This window comes from Poecilia formosa, unplaced genomic scaffold (assembly GCF_000485575.1).
Source record: "Poecilia formosa unplaced genomic scaffold, Poecilia_formosa-5.1.2 Scaffold19, whole genome shotgun sequence".
Taxonomy (NCBI): domain Eukaryota; kingdom Metazoa; phylum Chordata; class Actinopteri; order Cyprinodontiformes; family Poeciliidae; genus Poecilia; species Poecilia formosa.
The window spans coordinates 3,549,653-3,568,431 of record NW_006799958.1 but is presented as its reverse complement, the minus strand read 5'-3'; the positions used below and the strand labels follow the sequence as shown (position 1 = coordinate 3,568,431).

General features: G+C 39.9%; 2 protein-coding genes and 1 long non-coding RNA gene across 3 annotated transcripts in view; 1 reads left to right on the top strand and 2 right to left on the bottom strand.

The window, feature by feature from the left end:
* LOC103134823 (protein disulfide-isomerase A5-like) overlaps positions 1-3,910 on the bottom strand; it is an 18,850-nt gene extending 14,940 nt beyond the window's left edge. The window contains exons 1-2 of the mRNA XM_007547275.2: positions 3,675-3,910; positions 767-930 (exon numbers count right to left, since the gene is read on the bottom strand). Of these exons, the coding sequence (XP_007547337.1) occupies positions 767-930; positions 3,675-3,725 (215 nt within the window). The 5' untranslated portion in view covers positions 3,726-3,910. The remainder of the gene's footprint in view (positions 1-766; positions 931-3,674) is intronic.
* Positions 1-18,779, top strand: part of LOC107835719 (uncharacterized) — a 26,497-nt gene extending 7,718 nt beyond the window's left edge. Inside the window, exons 2-3 of the long non-coding RNA XR_001661530.1 lie at positions 6,113-6,122; positions 18,703-18,779. This is a non-coding gene — a long non-coding RNA (uncharacterized LOC107835719). The remainder of the gene's footprint in view (positions 1-6,112; positions 6,123-18,702) is intronic.
* The window catches only part of LOC103134822 (protein disulfide-isomerase A5-like), a 47,627-nt gene continuing 39,187 nt past the window's right edge, over positions 10,340-18,779 (bottom strand). The window contains exons 12-14 of the mRNA XM_007547274.2: positions 14,664-14,734; positions 11,756-11,919; positions 10,340-10,573 (exon numbers count right to left, since the gene is read on the bottom strand). Coding sequence (XP_007547336.1) covers positions 10,375-10,573; positions 11,756-11,919; positions 14,664-14,734 — 434 coding nt within the window. The 3' untranslated portion in view covers positions 10,340-10,374. The remainder of the gene's footprint in view (positions 10,574-11,755; positions 11,920-14,663; positions 14,735-18,779) is intronic.

The window sequence follows — 18,779 nt, the reverse complement described above, 5'->3', positions numbered from 1 at the left end:
ACCAGTATCATGACAGAAATGTAAAAAAGGAAATGGTATATTTATATTGTAGTGCCAAGTTGTTGTTTTTTTCCCCTGAATGCACCTAGCCTGGCAACAGAAGTGAGCAAGTGGCTAATACAACTGCAGATAATTTACACTTACCAATAATAGATGTAAAAAAAAAAAAAAGCTAGCTAGGCAGCAAGGGTTTACAGCAGCTAGCAAGCGGTAGCCTCAACCGCCTTGAGTCTAAGAGTGCAGTGAAGACGCCCGAGTCCAACTCAAACTTTGTGGCCTGACAGAAAAGCCTCATGAGAAAAACAAACTGCGTTTGTTTTTTGTTTTGTTTGTTTTGTACAAGATAAAGTCGTCCTGCCAGGACAAACGTAAGACGTGTGATTATTTAAGGACAACTCTCAGACCTTCGTTTGGATACGTGAATTTAAGGCTTTTTAAGGATACACATTCAAACCACAGTTTCACTCCAGGAGTGATTTAACTCTTAAAAGTTTGTGATAATATAACAAGAGATCCCCTTAAAGAAACAAGTTGGCATTTCCAGCGCTTTAATGAATGTAACTATTGCCATTATCATTTCATGACAAACGCAACAGATAATGTGTTTGTTACGCCTGCACTAACCAGACACGGAGTGTCGGTGCCGGCTACGTCGGCGCATTTCACACCGACCCCTTAAAAGCCGAGGCTCGACTCGGAACACGCGTCCATTAGACAAAAGGTGAAGAGTCGACGTCTCGCTAAGTGTGTCGAGCCAGTGACTCACTTGTGCATGAACTCGATGATCTTGTCTTTGCTTCGGAGGTGTGGGAGCGTGTACTTCTCTTCCCCTTTCTCAAAGTACTTCACGGTGGGGAAACCGGAGATCTTGAAGCGATCTCCCACAGCCTTGTGCACCGTGGCGTCGACTGCCGCCAGCACGCCGGGGCTCTGCAGAGGAGAAGCAACATCCGAGTCAAATCATCACTTTTAGACGTCTGCTGCAAGGACTGACATCTGTATTGGTAATTTAGTACAGTAGGCTGGAGCTGCAGAAAGGTTTGCAGAAGATAAATTGCAGCAACAGAAATACAAGGAGTGGAAAGGCAGTAGATGTTACACAAATGATGCAAAGCGCAAGAACGGGAAGAAATGTCAACGATAGCTTAATGTTTTGGACGCCGGTTTGAATAAGATTAATTCAAAGTCAGACTCAGATTGAAGAACAAATAGAGGAATAATGAGATACTTTCCAGAAGCAGCAAGCAGATTTTTCCGATAACCAGCTCGGTGTGACGCCGCGCGGAGCAAAGCAATGCATCTACAATTAGTGGAAAGGAAATTTGCTTCAAGAATACAAACCAACAGAAAACAAAGCAAACCGAAGGAGGGCAGTGAGGCTATTGTTATTTTTACAAAACAATGAAATGAAAAATAGAGCAGCGCAATTTTCCAAAACTTACTTCAACATGTTACCACTTAGGCAGGGTGAGTTGTAACAGACTCAAAACTTAGTTGTAACATTTGCAAAAAAAAATACTGTATATGAATGGAGGAAATCCATGTACAGGTGAAAGACAGACACCGACTCAATCATCTATTTTTCCTCTTTTAGCGATTTGTTACGGAGTGATGATCAGTAACTCCAGTTTTTTTTTAAAACTTCTCCAAAGCAGGAACTCTTTTCTGCTCTTCTCCATGAACCTGAATGGGAGTTGTCTGGAAACGTTTATTTAGACACGATCTCAAAGACGTCCATGGCGCTCCAAACAAAGACACAAAAAGCTCTGTGTAACAACAAACCGCTGGTCACTTTTTATTAGGACACGTTCTATCATTTTCTTTCATATTTTCATTTGTTATTTTTTCTTCTTTGCTACATCTGTTTGCACTGTGCTGGTTTTCTCCCCCCCTCACCCCATAGGAGGATGCTCGTCTGGCCGTGAATGTTCTGGGGAAAATTGTCGTAATTCTCGGCGTCTGCATCGCATTTTGATATGACGCTTTCTGCTGCCTGTGTTTTCAATGCTCACTCTTACTTTCGCCCCACAGATTTCAAAACCACTTCTGTGAATTCTCCACTTCAGCTGTCATGTTTCAGCTAGTCTGGCATGAACGGCGCTTCCCTTCAGGACCTCCATTTTAAACTCCCGGGGCCTCGTGTAAGAAGCCAGCTGGTAGTTTGAAAGCAAACGCAGAAAACCCGTGTGGGGCTCATTGTGACATGCAGTCACAAAGCTTCATATGACTGTACTTCCTACAGTGACTTCAAAAAAGTGAATGTTTTCACCTTTTAAATGTAAAGTGGAAAGGAAAGACCAAAGCTAAAACTCTGTGTTGCCTATAGCAACAGCCCTGAAAACCTTGAACGGTCTGGAGAAGACGTGTGGAGAAGTAGTGACAAAACCGCAGGAAGAACCGACAGGAAGAGGAAGAACCAACCTCTGAACTCGGAAACAAAAGGTTTGAGCACCAAATGTTCACTTCTATTTTCCCACTGGTATTAAAATGCTTATTTAATGTAATAAAATGCTAAATTACTTAAAAGTTACACAGTGTGATCTTCTGGATGTTTCTTTTTTTTTTTTTTTTAGATTTTGTCTCTCGCAGTTGAGGTGTACCTACGATAAAAATGACAGACGTCTCTGCTCTTCATAAGTGGTGAAACTTGAAAAATCTGTGTTACATTAAATGCTTATTTTCCCCTCTGTATTAGTTTAAATCTACAGTTTCAACTTCTAAATGTGCAAAGCTGACACAGAAATACCCCCCAAAAGTGTGCTTCTACAAAGCCCTTACTAAAGGGTGTCACCCAGGGGAGGGTGAATATAAAAGCACACCACACTTTTCAGAATTTCTTCTAAAAAAAAAAGCAAAAGAATAGGAAATCAATTAATAATTCCCTTTTTGTTTCACAGTACTGATGGAATAGAACAATATGTTGTAAAAAATCCCAACGACATTCATTCCAGTTTTGTACTGGGAGAAAATCTGGAAAGATTCAATGGACATATAACGCTGAAGGCCTGTTGAGTAAAGAAAGGAAGCTTGAGTGATAAATTAAGCATTTCAAGCAGATTAGGGAGTTCAAGCTGTGCAACTCTGCAAATGTTTTCACACATAGTACACTCAAAATGAAGGTGAAATCAAATTTCAAAGTACAGCCCAACACATTCAAAGCAAGAAAATAAAATAAAGTAAACAAAACTGAGTTATACACTGGATTCTAAGAGCTCAGGGTGAGAGCAGCTCCTCTCCATTAATATTAGATAATAGGCAGGACTTTGCTATTGGCCTCCAGGGCTGGGCACAGAGCCACAAGGACAAAGGCCAAGCGTGGGGCAGAGCAGCGCTCAGGGATGAGGTCAACGGGCTGGACCGACCTCTGCAGGCCCGGCCCCAGGTTTGGGAGTGTGAGGTTTAAACAGAAACCAGTGGGAAAGAGAGAGAAAGAGAGAGAGACAGAGAGAGAAGAACCACACCCGACTAATCAGAAACACATCCAGAACCAGGCTGCTGCACTGACCCAACGTGCCACCTGCAGCAGCCAACAACCGCAGGCGAAGGAGGAGGGCCAATCACGATCTGTTCGTGAGGCGCAGCTACGTCACGCAAGTCGGGATGCGGAGTGCGAAGGACAAAACGCTCACGGACAAGCATGCAGCTCTCATGTAAACAGAGTTCCAGAAACTTACATCTGTGGCTTTGTTGAGCACTTCGGCCGCGTCGTCATACTCTGGCTTCATTTTCTTGCAGTGGCCGCACCCTGCAGGATCCCAGAGAACACACGTTACGGCCAAACAGATGGGTTTCGTTCAGCTGGAGCGTTAATCAATAAAGTTACAGTAAACAACAGAACATCGGGAACAAAACCTTCCGCGCTAGTCAGTCACACACGTGAAAGAATTTAAAGGATCCATTTCTTAATTTGAAACGACAACAAAAAAAAGGACAAAATCCTACCAAGTAACTTTGGTCCTAGATTCAATTGCAAATATCCTCGACAATTGAAATTAGACAAAATTAACTTGCAAGTAGAATAGAATAATGTGAATCCATACCAATTATTTTTTGTTGTTGCTTTAATTTAGTTTTGCTTTTTGTAAATGTCTATTTTTTAAATACATTTTTGGGATAAAAGGACAGGTATAAGATTTTTTTTGTCTTTCTGCTGCCTTTCATTTCTTTGATTTGTATTTTTTTTTCCTATTGTATTTTAGTTTAGTTTTTAACGAGATGAATAAAATTCCTAATTTTTCAGGGAGACATAGGAGCTTGTCTTAAGCAAATTATTCCTCAATATTAATGAAAAAGAAACTAACAATCTGCCAATAGAACAAGCACTTTGTCATAAAAGAGTGTAAAGATTGCTGAGAAGTTACTTTAAGTTAGTTTTGTCTTATTTTAACTGTACTAAGATATTTGCACTAGAAACTAGACAAAGAAAACTTAGTAAGACTTTTTGTGTTTTTGCGGTGTAAGATACTGTAAGGAATCAGGTGCATGACTGATTAGAAACAATAAAAGAATAAAAAAAAAATCAATTTACATTTTCAACCACCTGAATCATCTCCACTCAAGTCTAACAGCAGACAGGATGGATTAGACAGCAAGTAAACATTCTGACATTAAAGTTTAAGTGTAAGAAGCAGGAAGTAAGGCCTCATGCTGATTCACCAATCAAATCAAAGTTGCGTCGGAGCCCCTCTGAATAGTAATGCAGTGGTGAAGCGAGTAATTTTCCCCCCTCCGAAACTCTTTATAATGCCATATCGAATCAATGCAGCTGTGTTTTCTTAAACAAAAATCTCTTTCTGTCAGGGAAGTTTAATGATGAGATTTCTGCTCATATATATGAGAAAGGAATATCTCTGGCACACCCAACGGGACTTGGAGACTTCAATCCATCCGAGTGGACAACTTCATCTGCATGATGACAGGAAACACCACTGAGCGTTGATTCAAAAATAAAACTGGAGAAATATGTTTTCTAGTACTTTTATTAGTGTTATTTTGGACCACTCCCGTCCTAACAACCAGACATGCCTCAATCAGAAATATTCAATCCCCTCGCCTGGAGACGCTGCAGCAATGTGGATGGAAAATAATGACAAATTGCTAGAAACCTTTTTAACAATGTAGCTTTGACTTAACTGGACAGTAGAAGTTAACTTCACTAACAAAACTGAGTACATAATAAGCCTGACTCATCACATTTTACCATATTTTTCAGGCTTCTTTTCACAGTCAAGTGCAACTTTTTGCCCCTTTTTCGCGACTAATACTCAAAAGAAAATTACAATATTCATACAGTTAGAAATCCTGTTTATTAGACGTCACAAAACGGATGTGATTGGAGCTTTTTGGGGCTCTTGCTGTGCACTGCTGGTCAAGCTGGCTGCAAAAGTGCGCCACCAAATAAAGCAAATGTGGGCGTTTTAAATTTTTTGTCAAGAAAAACTGACTAAATAATATTAATACCAACCTTCTGTTATTAATAAACATCATCAAAAGGGTCAATTAGTGCGACTCTATAAGACAAGAAATGAGGGGAAAAATGTGCGACTCATGAAAGCTGTGGATAATTATTTGTAGCGCCGCTGCATCTCTGTCTTTGCCTTGCTTACATACAGCTGTAATTATGAACATTTATATCATTGCAGCAGAGGCAGAGCTAATTATTGGTTTTAATAAAATTGTATAATTACAAAAACGCATGCGATACCATCAAAGCGAGTTTATCATCCAGTGAGAGTTGTACCGGCCCGTGTTTAACAGGAAAACCGTTAAATCCAGAAATGGGGAATAAAAAACTGTAAAATTATACATTCCTCTAAAAGAATGTAGAAGAAGAAAAAAACTGCCTCATTTGCAAAACAAATGTAGCTTTTACAGAGATCTACACTCGCTGGCCATTTTACAAGGTACACCTTCATAGTTCCAGGTTTAATTCCCTTTCATCTACAGGACTGCCTCAATTCTTTGTGGAGCAGCTTGAACAAAGCACCAAACCCATTTGGTCCATGCTGACGTCGAGATACGAGTCACCTGGGCACCAACTCTTTCCATCCCACCGCAGAAATGTGCCCCAGTAGGTTGAGATTTATTGTCCGCAGAGGCTTTTGATTTACAGAAAACCCATCGTCTTTGCCAATTTTGCCATTTTTCCAGACTGTAATTGTCCAATTCTGGTGAACTGTATCATCAACTTCCTGTCCCTAACTTCCCTGAGCAATGCTGTGTGTGTGTGTGTGTGTGTGTGTGTGTATGTGTGTGTGGTCTTTTGATGCTGTGGCTTTTATCGCCTCCAAAGGATGATACGTCTTTACGTTGAGAGAGGGGATTCTGAATACCTTGGTTAGGGGCTTGCATCTAACATATCTTAAAATAAAAACACATCTTTTTCATATATAGATTGCCCAGAAAGAAGAACAAAACTAACTTTTTCTGAACTTGCTAAATTGCCCTTGTCATAACGGTTCAGGAAGTCCTTTCTTCAGTATAATAAGCAGAACCGGTGGAGGCTATAAATCAAGAATAATGCACGTTGTGGCAAAGAAACCTGCGTCTCTTTAAACTAAGCCTCTGTGGTGTTTGTTTGTGCAGAGTGTGTTGAGGCTCAGCAGAGATGCAAAGTGATTCAGAGGGCTTTTTTTTTGTTTTTTTTTTAAAGGCCCTTCAAAATGATGAGCAAGAGAGAAAGCCCAAATGTCCGTCCTTTGCTCTGTGTCAGGCCTGCTCTGCATTCGGAACAGGCGGCGCGTCGGTGCGTGCTCAGCGGGGGGGCCGGGTGTGTGTGTGAGATACTGCTGATTCTGATAGAGTGGTGGGGAGATCAGAGTCAAAACAGTAAACATGCAAGCTCCGGAAAACAACGGAGACGTTACAATAAAAAGGAGGTTCTGCCGTTTTACAGGAGGTGTTGTGAAAAGACGTAAGCTAAATGACAATTCAAAAAAAGCTTCTCTGCAGGTTTCACCAACTCAAATTTAAGACTTTTTAAGAACTTTTCAACACCATCATGAATAAAATTTAAGATCAGAAAATCACATTTTATATTGCTGTGCAAAGCATTTATTTATTCGTTTTTTTGCCTAGATTACACGTAGCATCGTTCAGGTTGATGATAATTTACATTTTCCAATAATAGAAGCACAAAAAGCTAGCGAACTAGCTAGCAAAAGTTTATTAGCAGCTAGTTAGCGGTAGCCTNTGAATGACTGTGTTTGGGTGGTTTTCTCCTTTTACACTCCTCGTTTCGGGCCTCACTTTTTTTTTTTATCCATAATGTCTTGATGAGGCATTGTGGGTAAAAAAAAAACAAAAAACAAAAAAAAAAAACACAAAAAGACATACAGTTTGTTCCATCTTAAAGTCTCAGAAAAATCTTAAAGTGCAAGGTTTTATCCAAAATGACTACAATAGAAATAAACTTCCCCTTTAAGCTCCCATGTAAGTAACCATGTAGTGCATTTAAATTTCCCCAACACCAGATCAGCGTCACAGCTCACTAAAACAATATCAAACTTCAGACGTGACATTCACGTTTAATGTCAGCATGGCGATGATGAAACGACGCATCTGTTCTGCGCCGCTTGTGTTATTCTGTTAAGCTGCTGCAATAAATAACGTCTCAACACAACAGGTTCTTTACTGAACTGTAAAAACAACTCAAAGGTCTTCTGTTAGTAGAAGCTCACATTCTAAATGCACTCGTTTACCTGCCTTTTCCATTATCAGAATTAGCCTTAGTTTGTTAGTTGTTTTTTTTTTTTTCATTTCGCGTGAAGACGCTGGCCGCAGAGGCGCATCGAACAGCTTACACGTTTAATGAATCAAACTGTTTTAATTAACTGACCAAGCCGTTACTAAGCCGATGGTCCCTAATGATTATTGGGCAAATAAAAACAAAGCCTTATCTTAATGCATAAGTAGCGTATAGAACAGCTCTTTTATTTTAGTGATGAGTTGCCTGAGGACTAGAGACCCGTTTAATTATTGAGGCAAAAATAAATAAATAAATAAAATAAAATGAAGTGCTCAGTTTTTGGCTGGGAGAAGCAAATTATAGGTACAAGCGTAGCTGCTGCGATGATCTACTGTTTGGGTTTTTTTAAGCTACTTTTTCTCTTTTTTTCTTAACCCGTAGAAGATGATTTACACAGTTTGTTTTTAACAAAAGTAATGTTCGTTTTTATAAATGGCCACTTGTAGTCTAATTAGTCCACATAAGCTGGTTGGATTCGACATTAGAAACTATAAATACACATACATCAGCTCAAGTTTGCTATAGATAAAACCTAAATAAACCAACAAAAAAAGCATCAGTACGTGATTAAAAATCATTTAAAAGAAATAAATGATGCATTATTTTTCCAAAGCCAGCAGCAACGTAACTAACCAGAAGTCAACAGCAAATATCGATGCTGTGCAGTTTACTTTATGACTGCGTCAAAGTAAAAAATAAAACATTACGAAGCACGACAACGAGAAAGACCAGCCTGCTCTACGTTGTTAATATCCTCACGATTGATATTAATGTCAATGTTATCAAGTCATAAAAAATCCTTTTAATAGTCTCTGCTAACCAACGTCGATAAAATATCCGAATTGTAAGGATTCAGCAACCTGCTTTCGAACAAGCAGCAGACTAAACTCTTTGATTCTCATTTAGGAAATATCTTAGAGCAGACAAAAACTGAGACACTACATTTAGTTTTTCAAGAAAAATTATTAAACAAGAGCACTTGAGGTTTATTTAGTCTTCAGTAGATTTTACAAACTACCCTCGAGTTAAAAAAATGACCCCTTTCAGTGAAAGCGATCATCATTTTTACTCTTCTGTAACTTTTTCGCCTTGCGAAAGCATTCATACGCCTTGAACTTTCACATTTTGTCCCATAAAGATCGAAAGTTTTAATAAGTTTCTTATTGGGATTTTATGTGATATACCATTATAAAGTGGAGCATAATTATAAATTGTAAGAAAAAAAAATATATACGAAAAATCTAAAAAGTATGCATCAAGCCTCCATGACAAAACATTTTATGTTATTTGTACACCATGCTGCTGCTGCCGCCACTGTGCATCACCGTTTTGCACAGGGTTATAAAACTAACCATTTTCATGTTGGCCAAAAAGTTAAAGCTGCAGCATTTAGCTTTTATAAGAAATGTTTGTTGTTTTTTTTTTTTACATATTTGCTAAAACTGTCTCATACTTTTCTGTCATAATCTGTGAAAAGCTCCAAAAACTGCCTCAGAAACGCATTCAGTAAGAACAAAACAGCAAATTTAACCGTTGCTTCTCCGGATGTCGCAACCGCAGACAGCTAGGTGATCACATGCACCAGTAAAACATAGAAGATTTCTGCTCTGCTTTTCAAACGTCGCTAACTTTGATTTATTAGCTAGTGTCTGCTGCGTTTCATCTGAATCTTAATCAAGAGAAGCCTGTGAACCGATCAGAACCCGGCGAGCGGGATGCAGGTGGCGTGGGCGGGCAGGCGTGACAGCGCGCCGATGCTGCTTGATGTGCATCTGGACCCTTCCTTTGTAGAAGCTAACACCAAAGAACCGGCAGAGGAAGCAGCCCGGCCGGCCCGCCGCCTCCGACTTTGAAGTCCGAAAACGCAAACAAATGCATAGAAGTGCAGGAGCATCATGCGTCTGTGAGAGGATTTTATGAATGGTTATTTTCTTTTTCTATTGTTTAAAAATGCTGTCCTTTCTTAACCTGCTGATTTTTTCTTTTTTTTTGTAGAAAGGATGAAGTGTTTGAATCTAATCATGGTCTTTTCCTGCAGCCAGTCAGGTTCATGTGAAAATGTAATTACGTTTTTGCAGATACAGATAAATCTCTCGGCTGCCGGCGAAGAAATTGTTTCCTGTATCTCTTAAAATAAATTAATCCAACCTTTAACTTTGGCACATTTTATTCAGTTCACAAACTGTCGTAAAATGACAGGCTGCCGGAGACTGAAATCTCAGATTTTTCCACCACAACAAAACGAGAATTACTTTTAAAACATTAACAAAACAATGCTTTTGTCTGAGGCTGCATGTTTGAAGGCAATTCTGTATTTCCTAGACAGCTAAAGGAGATTTCCAGGGTTATTTTTTTCATATTTCAAGACCTTCCTGAAGCACTTATTAGAGACAGCCTTTTAAACTGTTGAATCCTGAAATCTATTCTCAGAAACGCGAGTCATTCCTTGTCCTCCCTGTGGATTAGGTGGAGCTGACGTACGCGCTGCAGAGAGGCGAGAGCCTCTGAGGCGCATATGGACACCGGTTTAAAAACAGAACATGATCGCACCAAAAACAGAGCTGCGATTCCACCCGATGCGTTTTCCAAATGTCAGGCTGTAGGAACGGCTTTTACTTCTGAATACATTATGCAGACAGTATATCAGGGAGAGTTGAGAGAACTAAAAAACAAAAATGTAATAAAAATGTCTTACAGGGAGCATAAAACATGACCAAAGCATGCTTCTTCTTCTTCAGAGCTTCTCTGAAATCCTCTGAGCCAAGATGGCTGACACTGGAGGGCCTGTCCTCCCAGGACTGCTCTGGTGGCGGAGGAGCCTGGGGACTGCGGAGATAAAAGCAGCTCATGAAGTACCGTCATGACAGCAACAGTCCTGTTTTAACGCGTTAGTCAGTAGTCTGTTAGCAGATATACAGGAACAAAGCACGTCAAGATTTAAAATGTGTATTTTGTACATTTTTTTAAGTTATCTTAAGTGTGATATTGAAATTTATTTGACATTTTAAAAAAAAACCCAACAGAAATAGAAGATATATGTAATGGGGGAAATATTTTCACAACACCAGAAAGTTTGATCAAGGGATGTTTAGAAATGACACAAAATTAAAAAACTACTGATATTTATGTTTTAACATTTTTTTAAAAACGATTATTTATACACCAATTGTAAAAAAAGAGGATTTTTGCAGGTTTCCTGACAGATTTAAGACCATTTAAGACCAGTATGAAGAAAATTTAAGACCAGTATCATGACAGAAATGTAAAAAAGGAAATGGTATATTTATATTGTAGTGCCAAGTTGTTGTTTTTTTCCCCTGAATGCACCTAGCCTGGCAACAGAAGTGAGCAAGTGGCTAATACAACTGCAGATAATTTACACTTACCAATAATAGATGTAAAAAAAAAAAAAAGCTAGCTAGGCAGCAAGGGTTTACAGCAGCTAGCAAGCGGTAGCCTCAACCGCCTTGAGTCTAAGAGTGCAGTGAAGACGCCCGAGTCCAACTCAAACTTTGTGGCCTGACAGAAAAGCCTCATGAGAAAAACAAACTGCGTTTGTTTTTTGTTTTGTTTGTTTTGTACAAGATAAAGTCGTCCTGCCAGGACAAACGTAAGACGTGTGATTATTTAAGGACAACTCTCAGACCTTCGTTTGGATACGTGAATTTAAGGCTTTTTAAGGATACACATTCAAACCACAGTTTCACTCCAGGAGTGATTTAACTCTTAAAAGTTTGTGATAATATAACAAGAGATCCCCTTAAAGAAACAAGTTGGCATTTCCAGCGCTTTAATGAATGTAACTATTGCCATTATCATTTCATGACAAACGCAACAGATAATGTGTTTGTTACGCCTGCACTAACCAGACACGGAGTGTCGGTGCCGGCTACGTCGGCGCATTTCACACCGACCCCTTAAAAGCCGAGGCTCGACTCGGAACACGCGTCCATTAGACAAAAGGTGAAGAGTCGACGTCTCGCTAAGTGTGTCGAGCCAGTGACTCACTTGTGCATGAACTCGATGATCTTGTCTTTGCTTCGGAGGTGTGGGAGCGTGTACTTCTCTTCCCCTTTCTCAAAGTACTTCACGGTGGGGAAACCGGAGATCTTGAAGCGATCTCCCACAGCCTTGTGCACCGTGGCGTCGACTGCCGCCAGCACGCCGGGGCTCTGCAGAGGAGAAGCAACATCCGAGTCAAATCATCACTTTTAGACGTCTGCTGCAAGGACTGACATCTGTATTGGTAATTTAGTACAGTAGGCTGGAGCTGCAGAAAGGTTTGCAGAAGATAAATTGCAGCAACAGAAATACAAGGAGTGGAAAGGCAGTAGATGTTACACAAATGATGCAAAGCGCAAGAACGGGAAGAAATGTCAACGATAGCTTAATGTTTTGGACGCCGGTTTGAATAAGATTAATTCAAAGTCAGACTCAGATTGAAGAACAAATAGAGGAATAATGAGATACTTTCCAGAAGCAGCAAGCAGATTTTTCCGATAACCAGCTCGGTGTGACGCCGCGCGGAGCAAAGCAATGCATCTACAATTAGTGGAAAGGAAATTTGCTTCAAGAATACAAACCAACAGAAAACAAAGCAAACCGAAGGAGGGCAGTGAGGCTATTGTTATTTTTACAAAACAATGAAATGAAAAATAGAGCAGCGCAATTTTCCAAAACTTACTTCAACATGTTACCACTTAGGCAGGGTGAGTTGTAACAGACTCAAAACTTAGTTGTAACATTTGCAAAAAAAAATACTGTATATGAATGGAGGAAATCCATGTACAGGTGAAAGACAGACACCGACTCAATCATCTATTTTTCCTCTTTTAGCGATTTGTTACGGAGTGATGATCAGTAACTCCAGTTTTTTTTTAAAACTTCTCCAAAGCAGGAACTCTTTTCTGCTCTTCTCCATGAACCTGAATGGGAGTTGTCTGGAAACGTTTATTTAGACACGATCTCAAAGACGTCCATGGCGCTCCAAACAAAGACACAAAAAGCTCTGTGTAACAACAAACCGCTGGTCACTTTTTATTAGGACACGTTCTATCATTTTCTTTCATATTTTCATTTGTTATTTTTTCTTCTTTGCTACATCTGTTTGCACTGTGCTGGTTTTCTCCCCCCCTCACCCCATAGGAGGATGCTCGTCTGGCCGTGAATGTTCTGGGGAAAATTGTCGTAATTCTCGGCGTCTGCATCGCATTTTGATATGACGCTTTCTGCTGCCTGTGTTTTCAATGCTCACTCTTACTTTCGCCCCACAGATTTCAAAACCACTTCTGTGAATTCTCCACTTCAGCTGTCATGTTTCAGCTAGTCTGGCATGAACGGCGCTTCCCTTCAGGACCTCCATTTTAAACTCCCGGGGCCTCGTGTAAGAAGCCAGCTGGTAGTTTGAAAGCAAACGCAGAAAACCCGTGTGGGGCTCATTGTGACATGCAGTCACAAAGCTTCATATGACTGTACTTCCTACAGTGACTTCAAAAAAGTGAATGTTTTCACCTTTTAAATGTAAAGTGGAAAGGAAAGACCAAAGCTAAAACTCTGTGTTGCCTATAGCAACAGCCCTGAAAACCTTGAACGGTCTGGAGAAGACGTGTGGAGAAGTAGTGACAAAACCGCAGGAAGAACCGACAGGAAGAGGAAGAACCAACCTCTGAACTCGGAAACAAAAGGTTTGAGCACCAAATGTTCACTTCTATTTTCCCACTGGTATTAAAATGCTTATTTAATGTAATAAAATGCTAAATTACTTAAAAGTTACACAGTGTGATCTTCTGGATGTTTCTTTTTTTTTTTTTTTTAGATTTTGTCTCTCGCAGTTGAGGTGTACCTACGATAAAAATGACAGACGTCTCTGCTCTTCATAAGTGGTGAAACTTGAAAAATCTGTGTTACATTAAATGCTTATTTTCCCCTCTGTATTAGTTTAAATCTACAGTTTCAACTTCTAAATGTGCAAAGCTGACACAGAAATACCCCCCAAAAGTGTGCTTCTACAAAGCCCTTACTAAAGGGTGTCACCCAGGGGAGGGTGAATATAAAAGCACACCACACTTTTCAGAATTTCTTCTAAAAAAAAAAGCAAAAGAATAGGAAATCAATTAATAATTCCCTTTTTGTTTCACAGTACTGATGGAATAGAACAATATGTTGTAAAAAATCCCAACGACATTCATTCCAGTTTTGTACTGGGAGAAAATCTGGAAAGATTCAATGGACATATAACGCTGAAGGCCTGTTGAGTAAAGAAAGGAAGCTTGAGTGATAAATTAAGCATTTCAAGCAGATTAGGGAGTTCAAGCTGTGCAACTCTGCAAATGTTTTCACACATAGTACACTCAAAATGAAGGTGAAATCAAATTTCAAAGTACAGCCCAACACATTCAAAGCAAGAAAATAAAATAAAGTAAACAAAACTGAGTTATACACTGGATTCTAAGAGCTCAGGGTGAGAGCAGCTCCTCTCCATTAATATTAGATAATAGGCAGGACTTTGCTATTGGCCTCCAGGGCTGGGCACAGAGCCACAAGGACAAAGGCCAAGCGTGGGGCAGAGCAGCGCTCAGGGATGAGGTCAACGGGCTGGACCGACCTCTGCAGGCCCGGCCCCAGGTTTGGGAGTGTGAGGTTTAAACAGAAACCAGTGGGAAAGAGAGAGAAAGAGAGAGAGACAGAGAGAGAAGAACCACACCCGACTAATCAGAAACACATCCAGAACCAGGCTGCTGCACTGACCCAACGTGCCACCTGCAGCAGCCAACAACCGCAGGCGAAGGAGGAGGGCCAATCACGATCTGTTCGTGAGGCGCAGCTACGTCACGCAAGTCGGGATGCGGAGTGCGAAGGACAAAACGCTCACGGACAAGCATGCAGCTCTCATGTAAACAGAGTTCCAGAAACTTACATCTGTGGCTTTGTTGAGCACTTCGGCCGCGTCGTCATACTCTGGCTTCATTTTCTTGCAGTGGCCGCACCCTGCAGGATCCCAGAGAACACACGTTACGGCCAAACAGATGGGTTTCGTTCAGCTGGAGCGTTAATCAATAAAGTTACAGTAAACAACAGAACATCGGGAACAAAACCTTCCGCGCTAGTCAGTCACACACGTGAAAGAATTTAAAGGATCCATTTCTTAATTTGAAACGACAACAAAAAAAAGGACAAAATCCTACCAAGTAACTTTGGTCCTAGATTCAATTGCAAATATCCTCGACAATTGAAATTAGACAAAATTAACTTGCAAGTAGAATAGAATAATGTGAATCCATACCAATTATTTTTTGTTGTTGCTTTAATTTAGTTTTGCTTTTTGTAAATGTCTATTTTTTAAATACATTTTTGGGATAAAAGGACAGGTATAAGATTTTTTTTGTCTTTCTGCTGCCTTTCATTTCTTTGATTTGTATTTTTTTTTCCTATTGTATTTTAGTTTAGTTTTTAACGAGATGAATAAAATTCCTAATTTTTCAGGGAGACATAGGAGCTTGTCTTAAGCAAATTATTCCTCAATATTAATGAAAAAGAAACTAACAATCTGCCAATAGAACAAGCACTTTGTCATAAAAGAGTGTAAAGATTGCTGAGAAGTTACTTTAAGTTAGTTTTGTCTTATTTTAACTGTACTAAGATATTTGCACTAGAAACTAGACAAAGAAAACTTAGTAAGACTTTTTGTGTTTTTGCGGTGTAAGATACTGTAAGGAATCAGGTGCATGACTGATTAGAAACAATAAAAGAATAAAAAAAAAATCAATTTACATTTTCAACCACCTGAATCATCTCCACTCAAGTCTAACAGCAGACAGGATGGATTAGACAGCAAGTAAACATTCTGACATTAAAGTTTAAGTGTAAGAAGCAGGAAGTAAGGCCTCATGCTGATTCACCAATCAAATCAAAGTTGCGTCGGAGCCCCTCTGAATAGTAATGCAGTGGTGAAGCGAGTAATTTTCCCCCCTCCGAAACTCTTTATAATGCCATATCGAATCAATGCAGCTGTGTTTTCTTAAACAAAAATCTCTTTCTGTCAGGGAAGTTTAATGATGAGATTTCTGCTCATGTATATGAGAAAGGAATATCTCTGGCACACCCAACGGGACTTGGAGCCCGGATTTTGTCGTGCATTATTAGGGAAAAGGTTTTTATGGGATGGGGGCAGTTCGGTGATTTGACGCTACAGCTAGCTTCATGGAGAGCCGAGGTTTGAGGGAGACGAGGGGATTGACGGGGGCGGGGGGGGACGGTGTGAGAGATGACTTGATCTGAGAAGCTTCCCGTCGCCCAGGGCCAGACACTTCAATCCATCCGAGTGGACCACTTCATCTGCATGATGACAGGAAACACCACTGAGCATCGATTCAAAAATAAAACTGGAGAAATATGTTTTCTAGTACTTTTATTAGTGTTATTTTGGACCACTCCCGTCCTAACAACCAGACATGCCTCAATCAGAAATATTCAATCCCCTCGCCTGGAGACGCTGCAGCAATGTGGATGGAAAATAATGACAAATTGCTAGAAACCTTTTTAACAATGTAGCTTTGACTTAACTGGACAGTAGAAGTTAACTTCACTAACAAAACTGAGTACATAATAAGCCTGACTCATCACATTTTACCATATTTTTCAGGCTTCTTTTCACAGTCAAGTGCAACTTTTTGCCCCTTTTTCGCGACTAATACTCAAAAGAAAATTACAATATTCATACAGTTAGAAATCCTGTTTATTAGACGTCACAAAACGGATGTGATTGGAGCTTTTTGGGGCTCTTGCTGTGCACTGCTGGTCAAGCTGGCTGCAAAAGTGCGCCACCAAATAAAGCAAATGTGGGCGTTTTAAATTTTTTGTCAAGAAAAACTGACTAAATAATATTAATACCAACCTTCTGTTATTAATAAACATCATCAAAAGGGTCAATTAGTGCGACTCTATAAGACAAGAAATGAGGGGAAAAATGTGCGACTCATGAAAGCTGTGGATAATTATTTGTAGCGCCGCTGCATCTCTGTCTTTGCCTTGCTTACATACAGCTGTAATTATGAACATTTATATCATTGCAGCAGAGGCAGAGCTAATTATTGGTTTTAATAAAATTGTATAATTACAAAAACGCATGCGATACCATCAAAGCGAGTTTATCATCCAGTGAGAGTTGTACCGGCCCGTGTTTAACAGGAAAACCGTTAAATCCAGAAATGGGGAATAAAAAACTGTAAAATTATACATTCCTCTAAAAGAATGTAGAAGAAGAAAAAAACTGCCTCATTTGCAAAACAAATGTAGCTTTTACAGAGATCTACACTCGCTGGCCATTTTACAAGGTACACCTTCATAGTTCCAGGTTTAATTCCCTTTCATCTACAGGACTGCCTCAATTCTTTGTGGAGCAGCTTGAACAAAGCACCAAACCCATTTGGTCCATGCTGACGTCGAGATACGAGTCACCTGGGCACCAACTCTTTCCATCCCACCGCAGAAATGTGCCCCAGTAGGTTGAGATTTATTGTCCGCAGAGGCTTTTGATTTACAGAAAACCCATCGTCTTTGCCAATTTTGCCATTTTTCCAGACTGTAATTGTCCAATTCTGGTGAACTGTATCATCAACTTCCTGTCCCTAACTTCCCTGAGCAATGCTGTGTGTGTGTGTGTGTGTGTGTGTGTGTATGTGTGTGTGGTCTTTTGATGCTGTGGCTTTTATCGCCTCCAAAGGATGATACGTCTTTACGTTGAGAGAGGGGATTCTGAATACCTTGGTTAGGGGCTTGCATCTAACATATCTTAAAATAAAAACACATCTTTTTCATATATAGATTGCCCAGAAAGAAGAACAAAACTAACTTTTTCTGAACTTGCTAAATTGCCCTTGTCATAACGGTTCAGGAAGTCCTTTCTTCAGTATAATAAGCAGAACCGGTGGAGGCTATAAATCAAGAGTAATGCACGTTGTGGCAAAGAAACCTGCGTCTCTTTAAACTAAGCCTCTGTGGTGTTTGTTTGTGCAGAGTGTGTTGAGGCTCAGCAGAGATGCAAAGTGATTCAGAGGGCTTTTTTTTTGTTTTTTTTTTAAAGGCCCTTCAAAATGATGAGCAAGAGAGAAAGCCCAAATGTCCGTCCTTTGCTCTGTGTCAGGCCTGCTCTGCATTCGGAACAGGCGGCGCGTCGGTGCGTGCTCAGCGGGGGGGCGGGGTGTGTGTGTGAGATACTGCTGATTCTGATAGAGTGGTGGGGAGATCAGAGTCAAAACAGTAAACATGCAAGCTCCGGAAAACAACGGAGACGTTACAATAAAAAGGAGGTTCTGCCGTTTTACAGGAGGTGTTGTGAAAAGACGTAAGCTAAATGACAATTCAAAAAAAGCTTCTCTGCAGGTTTCACCAACTCAAATTTAAGACTTTTTAAGAACTTTTCAACACCATCATGAATAAAATTTAAGATCATAAAATCACATTTTATATTGCTGTGCAAAGCATTTATTTATTCGTTTTTTTGCCTAGATTACACGTAGCATCGTTCAGGTTGATGATAATTTACATTTTCCAATAATAGAAGCACAAAAAGCTAGCGAACTAGCTAGCAAAAGTTTATTAGCAGCTAGTTAGCGGTAGCCTCAACCATTCCGAGTCACAAGGATGCTCAGAAAATGTCTGCATCTGACTCAAGCTTTTGCCTGACAGAAAAGTTTCACGATAAAAATTAATTATGTAGAATAGAGGTTTCCCCCAGAAAACTTGCTTAGCCCGGCGCTCGGGGCGCTAGGAACATCATTCATCCAGCCGGCAGCCATGGTTTTGAGTTAAAAAATGTTTAATGCTGACAGGAAATTTGAAAATATCACTTGATAGTTATGCATTTTTGGAAGACTGGAAGATTAATACCCACACACCAACTACAAATTCTTAAAAAAGAAAAAGAAAAAGGCAATGATAAAAAAAAAAAAAACTAGAATAAATTAATGCTAAGCCTGGTGTCAGCACAAGTAAAGCCAGGAGGCCCGCCAGGCTTATAATACACTGTGGGAAA